Below are 13,084 nucleotides of genomic sequence, written 5' to 3'. Positions count from 1 at the left end.
CCTAGCTCTCAAATGTTTTGTTTTCCTTTATTTTTTCTGGTTGTCTTTCCCTCTTGATTTCCATCAAGCTCTGATCTCTGGCACTTTTAATTAGCTTTCATTAGCAGTGTCACTGTAGAGGGCTCTGCAGACCCCTCCTGCCCTGGAATGTGTGAGGTAGGGCTGGTTTTGCCCAGCCATCCGGTACTCGGTAGTGCACTGCATTGTTGGTCTTCTGTACCTCTTCCAAGCAATTTTCCTGGAGCAATAACATTTAACATTCAAAAACACTCTCTCGTGGGGCTCCTGGGGGGCTCAGTTGGTTGTTAAGCATCTGACTCTTGATTTCAGCTCAGGTCACTATCTCCGGGTCGTGAGATGGAGCCCCACATCCCATCAGGTTCCATGCTCAGTGGGCAGTCCTCTTGAGATCTTTCCCTCTCTCCCCACACATGTGCTTGCAATGTCTCTCTCTCTCTCTCTCTCTCTCTCTCTCTCAAATAAGTAAATCTTAAAAAAAAAAAAAAGAAAGAAAGAAAAGGAATACTCTCTGAGAACCATACCATAAATTAGAACTAGCACCTGATCATATCACAGGTAAACTCTATCATTGATCCCAGGTACATACATGTGTATTCTTAAAACACCAAGCACAGTAACCAAGTGGTTCTCAAAGGCTAGATGATATAAGAATTTGATATGGGACTTTTTTTAAAAATGGAATTCTTTGACTCCGTCCCTAAAAATTCAGATCTAGAAGGTGGGGTGGGGGGCAGGTAGGGAGCAAGAATCTAAGCTTACTTTACAAGTGCCCAGGAGACACCTGGGTGGCTTAGTGGTTGGGCGTCTGCCTTTGACTCAGGGTTTGATCCTGGGGTCCTGGGATGGAATCCCAGGTCGGGCTCCCTACGTGGAGCCTGCTTCTCCCTCTGCCTATGTCTCTGTCTCTCCCTCTGTGTCTCTCATGAATAAATAAAATCTTTTTTAAAAATGAAAAAAACAAACAAGTGCCCAGACGAGCCTGATGCAGATGGTTCTTGGACGCTCTTAGAGAAATACTGGCCTACCCTCATGTCCTTTGAGACTCACATTAGGCTGTTTCTCTCTCAGCCCCTTATTCTCCTTTAGTCCCCATAATCCTTCTTCCTCCCACTCTAGGCAGTGAAAGTAAAACCTGCCTGAAAGCCCTGTTCTGGATTAAGTGGAGTCATTAACATCACCCCTCAGGGCAGTCACCATAATGATGATGATGACAACCATGAGGACTGTGACAACAACAATGAGGACTGTTTTGAGGCAGGGTCAAGCTGTGTTCTTGGAAGTTTTGGGATGAACTAATCAGTACTTGACTGATCTAGAAAGTGGCCAATAAACAGATTCAGTCCATGATTATGGTATAAACTTGGGCAAGTCCCTTCAGCTCTGTTAGCTGAAGCTTCCTTGTCTAAAAATAAGACTCTGGAGACACGTGGGTGGCTCAGCCGGTTGAGCATCTGCCTTTGGCTTGGGTCATGATCCTGGGCTCCCTGCTCAGCGGGGAGTCTCTTTCCCCCTCTCCCTCTGCCTGCAGCTCTCCTTGCTTGTGCGCTCTCTTTCTCTCTCTGTACATCAAGTAAATAAATCCTAAAAATAACTAAATAAATAAAAAATAAAAATAAGGCTCCAAGTAGAAGATCAGCTGTAGATATGACTCACCCAGAGTTTGCACGAGGTAGAGCTAGAGATGGGGCTCAGAGGTCCAGAGCGCCACCTTGACTACCAGCTCTCAGATAAGACTATTACAGGAAGGTTTTTGAAAGGTAACAAATGAACTTCAATCTAATTCCATAAAGGTACCGTAAAGATTTCTGAGATACACAGTACCTGCACTTTTAATATTTGGTGACTGAACAGACAAATGAACGCATTTGTGTATATGAGTGAATGAAGGCATGAGTTGCAGAGGCCAGTTTCTTCCAGTCAGGCTTGCTGTTGAGGCATTTGCACACCACACCTCCTGGAGGGTAAGACAGACAGAAGCTGGCTACTGCTTTTGCCTGACCTATAAAGGTCCAATAAGGCTCTGAATGGTAATTCAAAAAATAAACATGTAGGTGCTCAAAAATATAAATGTCACATCTGCTGTAGCTCTTCATCTCCTTTGCCGCGCTGTGGTTTTCCGGTTGATGGAAAGGTTTTATTCAGATCAGCCATTTCACTTTTTCCTGGAGGCACTCTTAATCTTTGTGTTCTAACCTTTAAAGATCTAGGCTTCGGTTGTTGCCATAATGATTTCCACTGCCTGGCATCTACATGTTTAAATTCTGCCAAAGAACTGCCCACCTCCTATTTTGGTCAAATGCAGATGGAGCCTAATGAGGAGCAAGAACAAACTGGGGCGGGGGGGGGGGGGGGGGGGGGGGAGGGAGGCCAGCTCATGAGTGACCAACCCATCTTTCTCTCTCTCTCTCTCAATACCTGGGTCAGGGGAAGGAGTAGAGCCATGACCTCCCCTCTGCCACAGGCAGTTGCACCCCATCTCCTTCTCCTTGCAGCATTCTCTTCCACAAAGACTCTGATGAACATTTTGGGGGCGCTGAGGACCACCAAAGAGGGAGGGGAGAAGTTGGGGGCTTTTAGTGGCTGGAGCACTTTATTGACAACATTAAAGTCTTCGTGGATAGGTTCGGCCAGAAATTAATTACAGCCCAGTTCCCCCAATTCTCCCTTAGGTGACAGTCTTCTGTTGATGTGTGCTGCTGTGAAAGTAATAATAGGTTTCAAATGTTTGTGAAAAACAGAAAGTAATTACTTGCTGTGATAAATCAGTCATCTGAAGTTTCAGCTTCTCTCTGCTCCATGTACGTGGCAGTGGGTCTGTTTCTTTTGTTAACTTTAATTATATAGCATAGGAGCATTTTTATTTTTCAGTTTTCAGAAATTTTGCCTTTTTCTTTTCTTGGTTTCCTAGTTCTCCAGGGATGAAAGTATTGAAATGATAATGACACATAACTAACATTTGAACAAGGGAAGCATATGTCTGCCAGGGAGCTGATTGCCTTAGTTAAGTTTTGTAGCTATTGGCTATTAGCTATTTGCCAGTTTCTCTAATGAGCCTTAAATATTTACTGTTTGTGGTGCAGAAGGAAAGAATGTGCTCTCAGGCATTCTGAGGTTTCTTCTCACCAATAGCATATGTTTAAATTACGGGCCCCGAAGCCAAGGAGCCTGTAATAGCACTTTTCCCTTTTTTAAATTAAAAGAAAGAAAGGAAGGAAGAAAAATTTCCAATCAAATCTGCAGCTCCTTTCCTGGGGTCCTTTTTTTTTTTTTTTTTTTTCAATAGGACCTGCATGGATCTGCTTGGATGACACTGACCCCTTTGTTAGCTCACCTGCAGAATAAGAGAGAAATATCCTTTTGACAGCTATCTTAAAAGAGATCCTTACCCAAGCAGATGGAGTAGTGAGGACCCTTTGCTAGCCAGCATGATATATTATCACAGGTAGGTATCTTGCCGTTAGCCCCAAGGCTGGCTCACCCCTAAAAATGTGAACTATACATGCTCATATTTCCTTTTAACTCCTATAATATGAATATTAAGATTTTGTGTTCTAATGTCTTGTCCATTCCTGATCAGTGAGCTGTCATAAATCCTAACTTCAAAGTCTTGCTTAATCTCCTGGATCAAGCTGTCCCTTACTTAGAACAGTAAGTTTTTCCCTTTCCAATATTAATCTCTCTCTTCAATCTGTCATTTATATTTAGAATCAAATAGAAGGGCAGTAAGAGTGGGGTGTCTTATTATTTATCTCATTTATTAATTGGTTGTCTACTGGATAATTCTTCTGTATGGAAAATCATACTAACTGGGGACTTCTGAGCTTTTTCACTGCAGTGATAATTGGTGTTCGTGATATTTGCCCCTGAGACTGGAAGATCCCATCCACCATCAAACAACACTACTGCATTTAGTATAGTTTTAGCATTATGTCATTATGTTTACTCTTTCTTTTAAAAACTGATGGCAATATGATATCTCAATTTAAGTCAGAATCTCTGATTACAACTATAACCCCTTATTTTCTTCCCATCCTGCACAGTGGAGTTTTTATACCACTGTAATTCTGTCATAATGTTTCAGTTTTCCACATAGAGGTAAGACAAGGTAGTAACAATAAATAGCTTTAATTTTTTTTATTCTACTGTTGTTAACATTATTACCAATAACCGCTATGTATTGAGCACATACTTTGTGCAAGGCACTCTACGTACGTGATGTACACACATTATCTTATTTAATCCTTATAATAACCTAGTGTGCTTAGGTATTAGCATTTTCATTCTACAAATGGGAAAATGGAGTCTGAAAGATTAAGTAACCCAGGGTCTACACAACTAGCAACTGACAGAACCATGATTCAAAGCCAGATCTATCTGCATTTTAGCTATTGTTCTATACAGCTCATGACAATGTAATGCATTAGTATTTCAAGAAGATATACCACAGCCTCAGTGATTTTTATAGACTCTATTAAATGGTGATGATGGGGTGTTCCTTGTTAAAAGGGCTTCAAGGAGGGGTAACAATTTTTTATCTTCCCTGCAAGAAATTGAAAGATGTTTTGTAGGTCTGCAGGAATAAACAAAAGGAGGCCAAAAAGATTATCAGAAAAGATTTTGGCACAGCACCTAATGCCTGTCTAGGAATGATCACAGTTATTGTTAGGCTCAACCGAAGCAGGAAGGAGTGTAGGGCCCCTGGAAGCTGGTACACAGAGGTCTTAGAGAGTGTCCAGGTCAGGGAGGAAGGCTGGACCAGACAGCACAGGGAGAGGGCGGTCACTGCCAAGCATAAACCCTAATTCCCCAAGTATCAGAACACCTACATATGGTGGTAATACAATGACTAATGAAATGAAGTTGTCCTTAAAGAGCGTTTAAGATGCTACTGTGTTTTTTTAGTGAATTGTAAATATTCAGAAAACAGGGGAAAGCAAGAAGATAGGTATTTTTGTATGAATAGAAAACCCAGTCATTTTAAAGATTTTACTTATTTATTTAACGAGAGAGAGCAAAAGTGGGGGGGGGGGAGCACAGGGAGAGAGAGACATGAGAATTCCAAGCAGGCACAGAGCCCAACTCAGGGCTCAATCTCACGACCCAAGCCGAAATCAAGAGTCGGATGCCCAACGGACTAAGCCACACTCAAGCACCCCAAACCTAGTCATTTTAAAAGAAAAATAAAAGGAGTGATTTATGATTGACATTTGTCATTGTTTGACCACTTAGCTTCCAAATCTCCTTCGGTGTGTAGAGAATTCCCCCACAACATGGCCTTGGAGGGAGACAGAGCCCATCCACCACCATAATAACACAATGTCGGGGCTTACTTCCTGTATGGGGACCCAGCCTATAGCAGGCCAATCAGATGCACCTCCTCCAGATTAATCAAGGAGCTAGGGACTCCGAGTTCAGGGGTAATGGAGAATCATAGGAGGTGGCATCAGCAGCAGTGGCACCTTCCAGTTACCTGGGGTAGTGGCAACAGAGTGGCCATGGCATAGCCAGCGAGCAAAACATGGTGTTCTGTGTTTAGCAGCAGTGGTGGTGTCTTCATGAGGCTGTCTGTGCAGAGTGATTCTAGGGTGATTTTGGCCATGATGTCAACTGCTGCCTTTGTTTATTCCTGCTCACTTCTCCAGTCTGATTCCCCTGTCCTCCTGGCTCCCCTATGAATTACCCAGTGTCCCTTCAATAAGTCCTTCTCTGCAACTTACAACCTTGATTATTATATACATACATGGTAAAACCTAGTGAATTGAGTAAGTTTTAGCCTTTAATTCTTTCCGTCCTCAACAAAGCTTGGTTTTACATTATTACTCATTAGTATTAAAGTTTTCATTTCAACTTTAATTTGATTATTACTTACCGATATTGAAGTTTTTATATAAAGTTATGTTGTATCTCTTTATCTCGGCTAATTCTATAGTATACCTAAATATCCATCAAGAAATTTTAATATTTTAAGGAGAAAGGAAAATCACCTGGTTTGCATGCCTTGAGGCTTGGCTCCCATAGCTATGAAAACGTAATTATCAGTTCTGTGCATATATTTCCAGTATCTATTGCTGTTTAATGAATCATCCCCAAATTTAGTACCAATACAACAACCATGACATTAGTTCTGTTGATTTAGCAGATTGACTGGGGCTTACCCGTACGGGTCTGCTGGATTGTCTGGTGGTGTCTCACATGGCCATAACATGATGGCAGCTGGACCTGAAACATCCAAGATGTCTTGTCTTAGGTGACCAGTGGGGACAGCTGGAAGCCTCGGCTCAGCTGGGTTGTTCAGATGGCTAGGTTCCTCTCTTTCTCTCTTCCTTTAGTCTCAGAGATTCTACCTTCCACACAACTCTTGCATGTGGTTTCTCCATCAGGATAGTCATACATTGTACATGATTACTTAGGGCTCCCAAATGCATGCAAATAGAAGCTGCCAGGCCTTTCTAAAGGCTTGGGCACAGGACTGGCACAGTATCATTTCTACCACATTCTGTTAGTTAAAGCAAGTCACTGGGCTAGCCCACATTTAGTGTAGGAGAGGACTACATAAAGGCATGAATAATGGAAGCATGGTTCATTAGGGGTTATCTTTGGGATTTAGCTACCACTATATCTGAACTTGAGGCTGCAGATTAGATGCTCCGTGCCTGGTACAGTAGGCATCCAAGGTATTTGTCAGGATTATTTCAGTTGCAAGGAACAGAAACCAAATCCAAACAACCTTATGCCAAAAAAGAGAATTTATTGAATCATGACACTGGGATATTCCAAGGGATGACTGATTTGAGACATAGTTTTATCCAAGGATTCAAACCATATGAACAGGACTCAGCCTTTTTTTTTTCTTTCCAATCAAGCTCTTGCTTTTTTTTCTTTCTTCTCAAGCTCTTGCTTGGCTTTATTATTATATAGCTTATCTCCCCATGTGGCAAAAATAGTAGCCTCAAGCTAACATCATACTTGTAGCAGGAAATCTTAGGGAAAGAAACCTTCTCCTTTCCAAAATGTATACAGCAAATTTCATGGAGAGACTCTGATGGCCCTCTCCATCTCTGAGCCAATTGCTATAGCCAGGGAGAAGGGGCGTTCTGATTGAACAGTCCACATCATGTATCCTCACCTGTTGTGAAGAGTTGATGGGTCCAACCCTGACCTCATAGCAAGTGTTCCAGAAAAAAGGAAAGCTTCTGTTACCAAAAGAAGTGGGATGGAGCCTGGAAAAACAAAAACGCAATGTAACACCTACACCCAATAACAGTGTGCTGAATGAATAAAATATAATAAATCAGTGGCAGAAGCAGTAAAGTACCAAGTTTATTATGTGCCAAAAGGAGATAGACACTTAAAAATCATTTTATGGAAAGAGCTAGATGGAAGTGCTGTAGGACACTATTCAGAGTGGATTGGAATAGAGAAAAAATGCAGTTTTGAGCTATACTTTGAAAGAGGTGAGATAAATTTAGAGGAGGAGGATATTACAGACAGAGAAAGGTCACTTTGTCCAGAACCAAAAGCAATTAAAGAGAGAGAACTTCCCAAAGTCTAATTTTTGGGTGCAGCTGCCCTCCTTAAACTGTACCTTTAAGAAATCATGAGCTCGGTTACTACAGTAGCTTGTAGTTTCCAATTTAGTTGGATCCAAGGAAGAATTGTTTTGTAACCCTGAATATGATGAACGGATATCTCAAGGGTTAGAGGGGCTCCTACAAAAATAAAGTTCCAAGGTGACTGTTATCAAAGGGTTAAAAGAGAAGATATTTATTTATTTATGTATTCATTTATTTATTTATTTTTATTGGAGTTCAATTTGCCAACATATAGCATAACCCCCAGTGCTCATCCCATCCAGTGCCCCCCTCAGTGCCCGTCACCCAGTCACCCCCACCCCCCGCCCACCTCCCTTTCCACCACCCCTTGTTCATTTCCCAGAGTTAGGAATCTCAAAAGAGAAGACTTAAAAATATATATATTCACTTGCCCTCTGTCACTTTGATTAACAGTAGGTGCTGAATTATCAGAAATAATAGTAATCTGCATTTCTGTATTTATGATCCTCCTGTGAAGCTGAAGGTTTCCACCAATGTGAATTAGTTGAACCCCTCTCTGGCACACTGAGGAGGAAAAGAAAACAAGGCCAGCTCCCTCCTCATGCCCTCCCTGAAACCCAGTGAGTGGGGATGGGAGGCAGTATGAGGAGAGAAAGAGCAAAAACTTACTATAGTCTCCTTGAGACTGGCAAAAGGAGAAAGCAGAAGGCAGAATTGAGTTAAAAATTTGATTCAGAGGAGTCTTTCCATTGGCTCTCAGATTACTTACATCATATAGTCTTTGCAGAAACCTTGAAAGTCTTCATTATCTAGGACTTTGAGATGGTGTCATTTGTCCCCTTCAGCAGGCTGGAAACTGGCTCAGGGAGATTGGAGTTACTGGCCAAGGAATGATCCTGGTAGGACTAGAACTCAGATTTTCCGTCTCCTTGGTCAGGACTCCCCTTCCCCATCCCCAAGACTCAGTACCTCCCATAGGCTGATGTTGTCTTTCACAGGGTTCACATCTCCCCCCTCCCCCCCCACCCCCGCCCCGACACACAGTGCTGTCCTAGGGCAGTGGCAGGCAATCTCAGGAAAAGCAACATCATTTTCTTCGACTGGTTTAAACCTCTCCCCCCAGTTTCTTTCACAACTCTAGGGGTGTCTTGTTAACCCCGGCCTCCATAATGTTTGCTTTCTCCAAGACTAGAAGAATATTGCTGCTAGACACTTCTTTATAAACAGAAATTACTGTGTGATAATAATTATGCCTTCTGTTCAACTATCTGCACATACTCCTAACCTTATTAAGTAAATATAGGAAGACTATTAGTTTTATTAGCTTTTGATATTGGTATTGCCATGTTCTCTCTTAGCTATAAATATCTGCTCTGCCCACATCAATTTGAATCTTTTTTTTCTTAAGCAAATTAAAGTAGAAATGATAACACAATTACTATCTGAATTCTACTAAACTCTAAGTCAAAACAAAATATAAGAGCTGTGATTATGTGAGAGGGAGAGACTGGAGGGGGAGACTTCTGTTGCAAAGGCGCAGGAAGTCAGATCCTTAGTAGGAGAACCGGGATTTCTTAGGGCAGCACCAATGTGGTGGGTGGCTGGACTCCCGTACCAGTAGACACAGTGCAATTGCCCAGGATTGGAGTCGGAATGTTGACACTGCCTTGTTGAGTGCTAACTCTGGTACTAATCTGCTGCTTCCGATTAACATTTTCCCGCAGAAAAATGTTCATACGAGTTCTTTTCCTGAGCCCAAGTTCATGACGATGACTTAGAGAAACACCCTTAAAGTGCTGGGTAGACAGGGAGAATCTGTATACCTATGACCAGCTTGAAGGAGAGCAAAAGTTTAGTGTTGGGGTCACTCACAAAAAAACAGATTCTTACTTCCTCCCTGAAAGGAATCTATTCAGATTTAGACAGCTGCCATCTGCCTTGAAAGAACATTCTCAGCTACCTTGCCATAAATATAAATACTATACTAAATAGTGAGTAGGCATGAGAGGATTCCTAAACCCCAAAGTGGTTTTTCTAAGCCATCAGGAGGGAGCAGGAGGAAGCCGAACCCCAGTACAGGTCGCCTACTTGGATAGTTTTCTTAGTTTGATCATAGGAAGCAGAAGACCTGTCTAGACCAAGGCATGATCATCCAGTGGGTAATCTTTGTCTAGACCAAAGCATGCATGATCCAATGGGTGATCCTTGTCTAGACCAAGGCATGATCATCCAATGGGTGTTCCTTGTCTAGACCAAGGCATGATCATCCAATGGTAAGAACATATTTTCTTATGTCAGGAATAACAGTCTCATCCCAAATATGTGGCTTGATATTTCCTTTGTATCCATTAAGCTTCCATTTCACATTAGCACCTTGGTGGACCTTTTAAAACAGCCTTTTTTTAGGCTCTTACACATCTTTGGAACCATGTACCATTGGGAGCTTCTTACCACTGATTTCCTTAATGAGTAGAGCCACATTTAAGCACAAAAGCATATAATTTAAACGATTTCAATATCTAAAGCATTTCCTAAAGAAATCGGTTGCTCTAAGTGGTTATGACAGACTGGCAAGGGGTCATCCATTCATACATCACATTTACTGAACATACTTGACAGCTTACCGTTACTGGAACTTCAAATATGAAGATCCAGTTTGTGCCTGTACATGACATAGCAGGGTGGGCTCAGTAATGAGAACAATACAGTGGGATAACAATTAAAACGGAGAGGATTAAGATATGAAAGGACATTAAAACCTCATAAGATTCACTCCTGGTTCTATACCCAAAAGAAAAAGAAAACATGTCCACGCAGAAACCTGTACATAAATAGCATTATTATGGATAATAACCAAAAGGTGGAAGCAATCCATATGTCCATCACTGGATGAAGGGATAAACAAATGTGGTATATCCACGCAATGGATTATTATTTGGCTAAAAAAGATTGCAGTGCATGAGTGAATCTTGCAAACATTATGCTCAGTGGAAAAAGACAGTCACAAAAGATCATATACTATATAATTCCATTCATATAAAAGTCCAGAATAGAGAAATCCATAGAAACAGAAAGTAGGTTAGTAGTTGCCCAGGGCTGGGTGGCAAGCAGGGGGGATGGGGGCGTGGTAGCCAAAAGGTACAGGGTTTCTTTTTGAGGCGATGAAAGTGTTCTAAATTCGGCTATGGTGATGGTTGCGCATTATCTATAAAGATGATAAAAGCCATTGAATTGTACACTTGAAGTAGGTGAATTATATGGTATGTGAATTATACCCCAATAAAGCTGTTTTTAAAAACCGAATAAGACCTAAAACTGAGAATAGTGGTAAAGAATGATAGGGAGCTTGTCTCTCTCCCTCTCTGCCCTCTATCCCCTCTCTCATTCTCCCTCTCTCCCTCCTTCCCTCTTCTCCTTCTCCTGCCCCCAAAAGGGAATCACTGTCTGTGGCTGAGGACAGACACTGCCTCTGGAAGTAAGGGAACACTTTTAGTGCTCCTGATGATTTTTAAAAATCATTATTAGGAGTTGATTGTGGAGCTAATTAGGATGACAGAACTTCCAGCTAGACAAAGAGAAAATTGCACTTGGGAGGCTAGCGATGGGTATTACTAGTTGGAAATCTGACAAACACTTCCATCCCAGCTGGAGGAAGACTTTCTTATTACAGGAAAGGAGCCATGCTGCAGAAGGCTGCTCAAGAAAAAGCAATCCCAAAGTTAAAGTAGATGCATCTAATGAAAGAGAAAGAATCTAAGACTCCATTATAGATATATCAAGTCAAGAATAGCTAAAGAAATGTAAGGAATTCTATTGTTTTGTATTTGCAAGAAAGATTTTTTTTTTCCTCTTCTGAGTTTTCACTTGCTCCCAAATTTCTCAGTTTGGCTTGTTTTAATAAGTAGACAGTGAGTTTAGTTACAAAGTCATGATTTAAAATTCTAAGTGTCTGATCTCCCCAGTAATCCACACCTTCTGGGATTATAAATGATGACTCATTATTGCCACCTGATGACAACAAAAAGTACAGCCCTTCTAGAAATACTAGCCCTTTTAGAAACAAATGAACCCCTCGCAAGCTGAAATGGAGAATCAGTGATACAGAGATGGTGACAACGTCTCTTTAGAAGGTTCTCTGACCTTGGTGCTCAAAGGAGGCCACCTTGTCATAGGCATCTTTAAGGAGCACGAGGTCTTTTCTTACAACCACGTTACCCAGAAAGCAGTATTCTGAGTGATTTTCAATATATTATATTAACGTGGTAGATGTGTGTTGCCCTAAGCCTATCACCATTTTCTCCTGCAGTTGTAGCTGCTGTCATTGTCCAGTGGCTGCCACTCTGGTATCAGTGGCAGCTGCCAGCCTGTCATCACTATTGCTGCTGTCATCACCATCACAAACAAGCTGTTGCCTCTGCCACTGTCTTCCTGCTGCTAATGGGACTGATTGGCACCTCTCCATGCCACATCAAGGTGCAGAAGCTGCTCATCACCCCAGGCTCTGAGCCATCTGACACCCTTTACTGCCACTGCTCATTACCACCCTCATAGCGATGACACCAGCTGGGGCCAGCCCAGCCCTGAGCTGGGTGGCTTTGCTGGTGAAGGGAGGGTGATAGTCACCTTGCTACCTGCAGAAGCAGCTGGGCCTCTCAATGAGACTGGACCTGGAGACTCCAAGAGCCCTACATCTTTAAGGGTCAACCAGTTAGAGCACAGCATCTCTCTTCTTTACTCGTCTCTGGAGTTGATGATAATTTGAAACTTCTCCAAGCACAATGGACAGCTTGGTCCACTTGCTTCTTGCCCTGTGCCTGCTTAGGTGCTCACAATCAGCAATACTATGCTCTCCCTGACCATACACCAAATTTCCGTGCCGTGCATTAAAAGTTATGTTAAAACATTTTGCATCATGTCCAATATTTTTCAAAGCTTGTAAGGTTTAAATAATATATAGGACTCACGATGGCAGGCCTCACAACTGTATTTCCAGAGAGAAATAAATCCATAGCTGAGAAAGAATAGGAGGGGAACAAAAGTAGCCAGCAGATATCTGGAAGCTGGAAAGAAGATGGGACGCAGTTAATGGATAAACTGGTGGGGAAAACCTCTGACTAGAATGTGCAATGAGTGCTTTGGAGAAGTTGCAGGTTTATAATCAACAGTCAAAAATCGGAATGCCAAGAGAAACGGAAAAGAGGGGTTAATGACAATTTTATTAATGTGAAAATGTCATAACAGCACTGTTTTATTCAGCCTTTCAAAATGCCAGCATCTGGAATTTTTTTCCTGAAAGAGCCACCTTCAGAAATATTTAGGGACAGCTGGGACATCTGGTATGGCTGTTGCAGCTTCAGAACAAACTTCAAGTGTCATCAGAGAAAGAGGCTTCCCACCTGACAGTTGGCACCCCACCTGCTAATCCTAAAGAGAAACAAACTTACCTGTTAGCACTTTCAGCATTACCTACTTCACACTCACTCCCACCAAGAGGAGAGGCTTTTTAGGAA

The 13,084-nt window shown here is 42.0% G+C and overlaps 1 protein-coding gene across 2 annotated transcripts in view; it reads left to right on the top strand.

The window, feature by feature from the left end:
• Nucleotides 1–13,084, top strand: part of EXOC4 (exocyst complex component 4) — a 746,310-nt gene that overhangs the window by 705,119 nt on the left and 28,107 nt on the right. Inside the window, exon 18 of one of the 2 annotated variants that reach the window (XM_055307534.1) lies at nucleotides 11,881–12,477. The exons of the other annotated variant lie outside the window; for it this stretch is intronic. Within the exon in view, the coding sequence (XP_055163509.1) occupies nucleotides 11,881–12,079 (199 nt within the window). The 3' untranslated portion in view covers nucleotides 12,080–12,477. Of the gene's footprint in view, nucleotides 1–11,880; nucleotides 12,478–13,084 lie in introns of those variants that run through there. 2 annotated transcript variants of the gene reach the window in all.

This window comes from Nyctereutes procyonoides, unplaced genomic scaffold, assembly GCF_905146905.1.
Source record: "Nyctereutes procyonoides isolate TBG_1078 unplaced genomic scaffold, NYPRO_anot_genome, whole genome shotgun sequence".
Classification (NCBI taxonomy): domain Eukaryota; kingdom Metazoa; phylum Chordata; class Mammalia; order Carnivora; family Canidae; genus Nyctereutes; species Nyctereutes procyonoides.
This window is presented reverse-complemented; position numbering and strand designations above follow the sequence as displayed.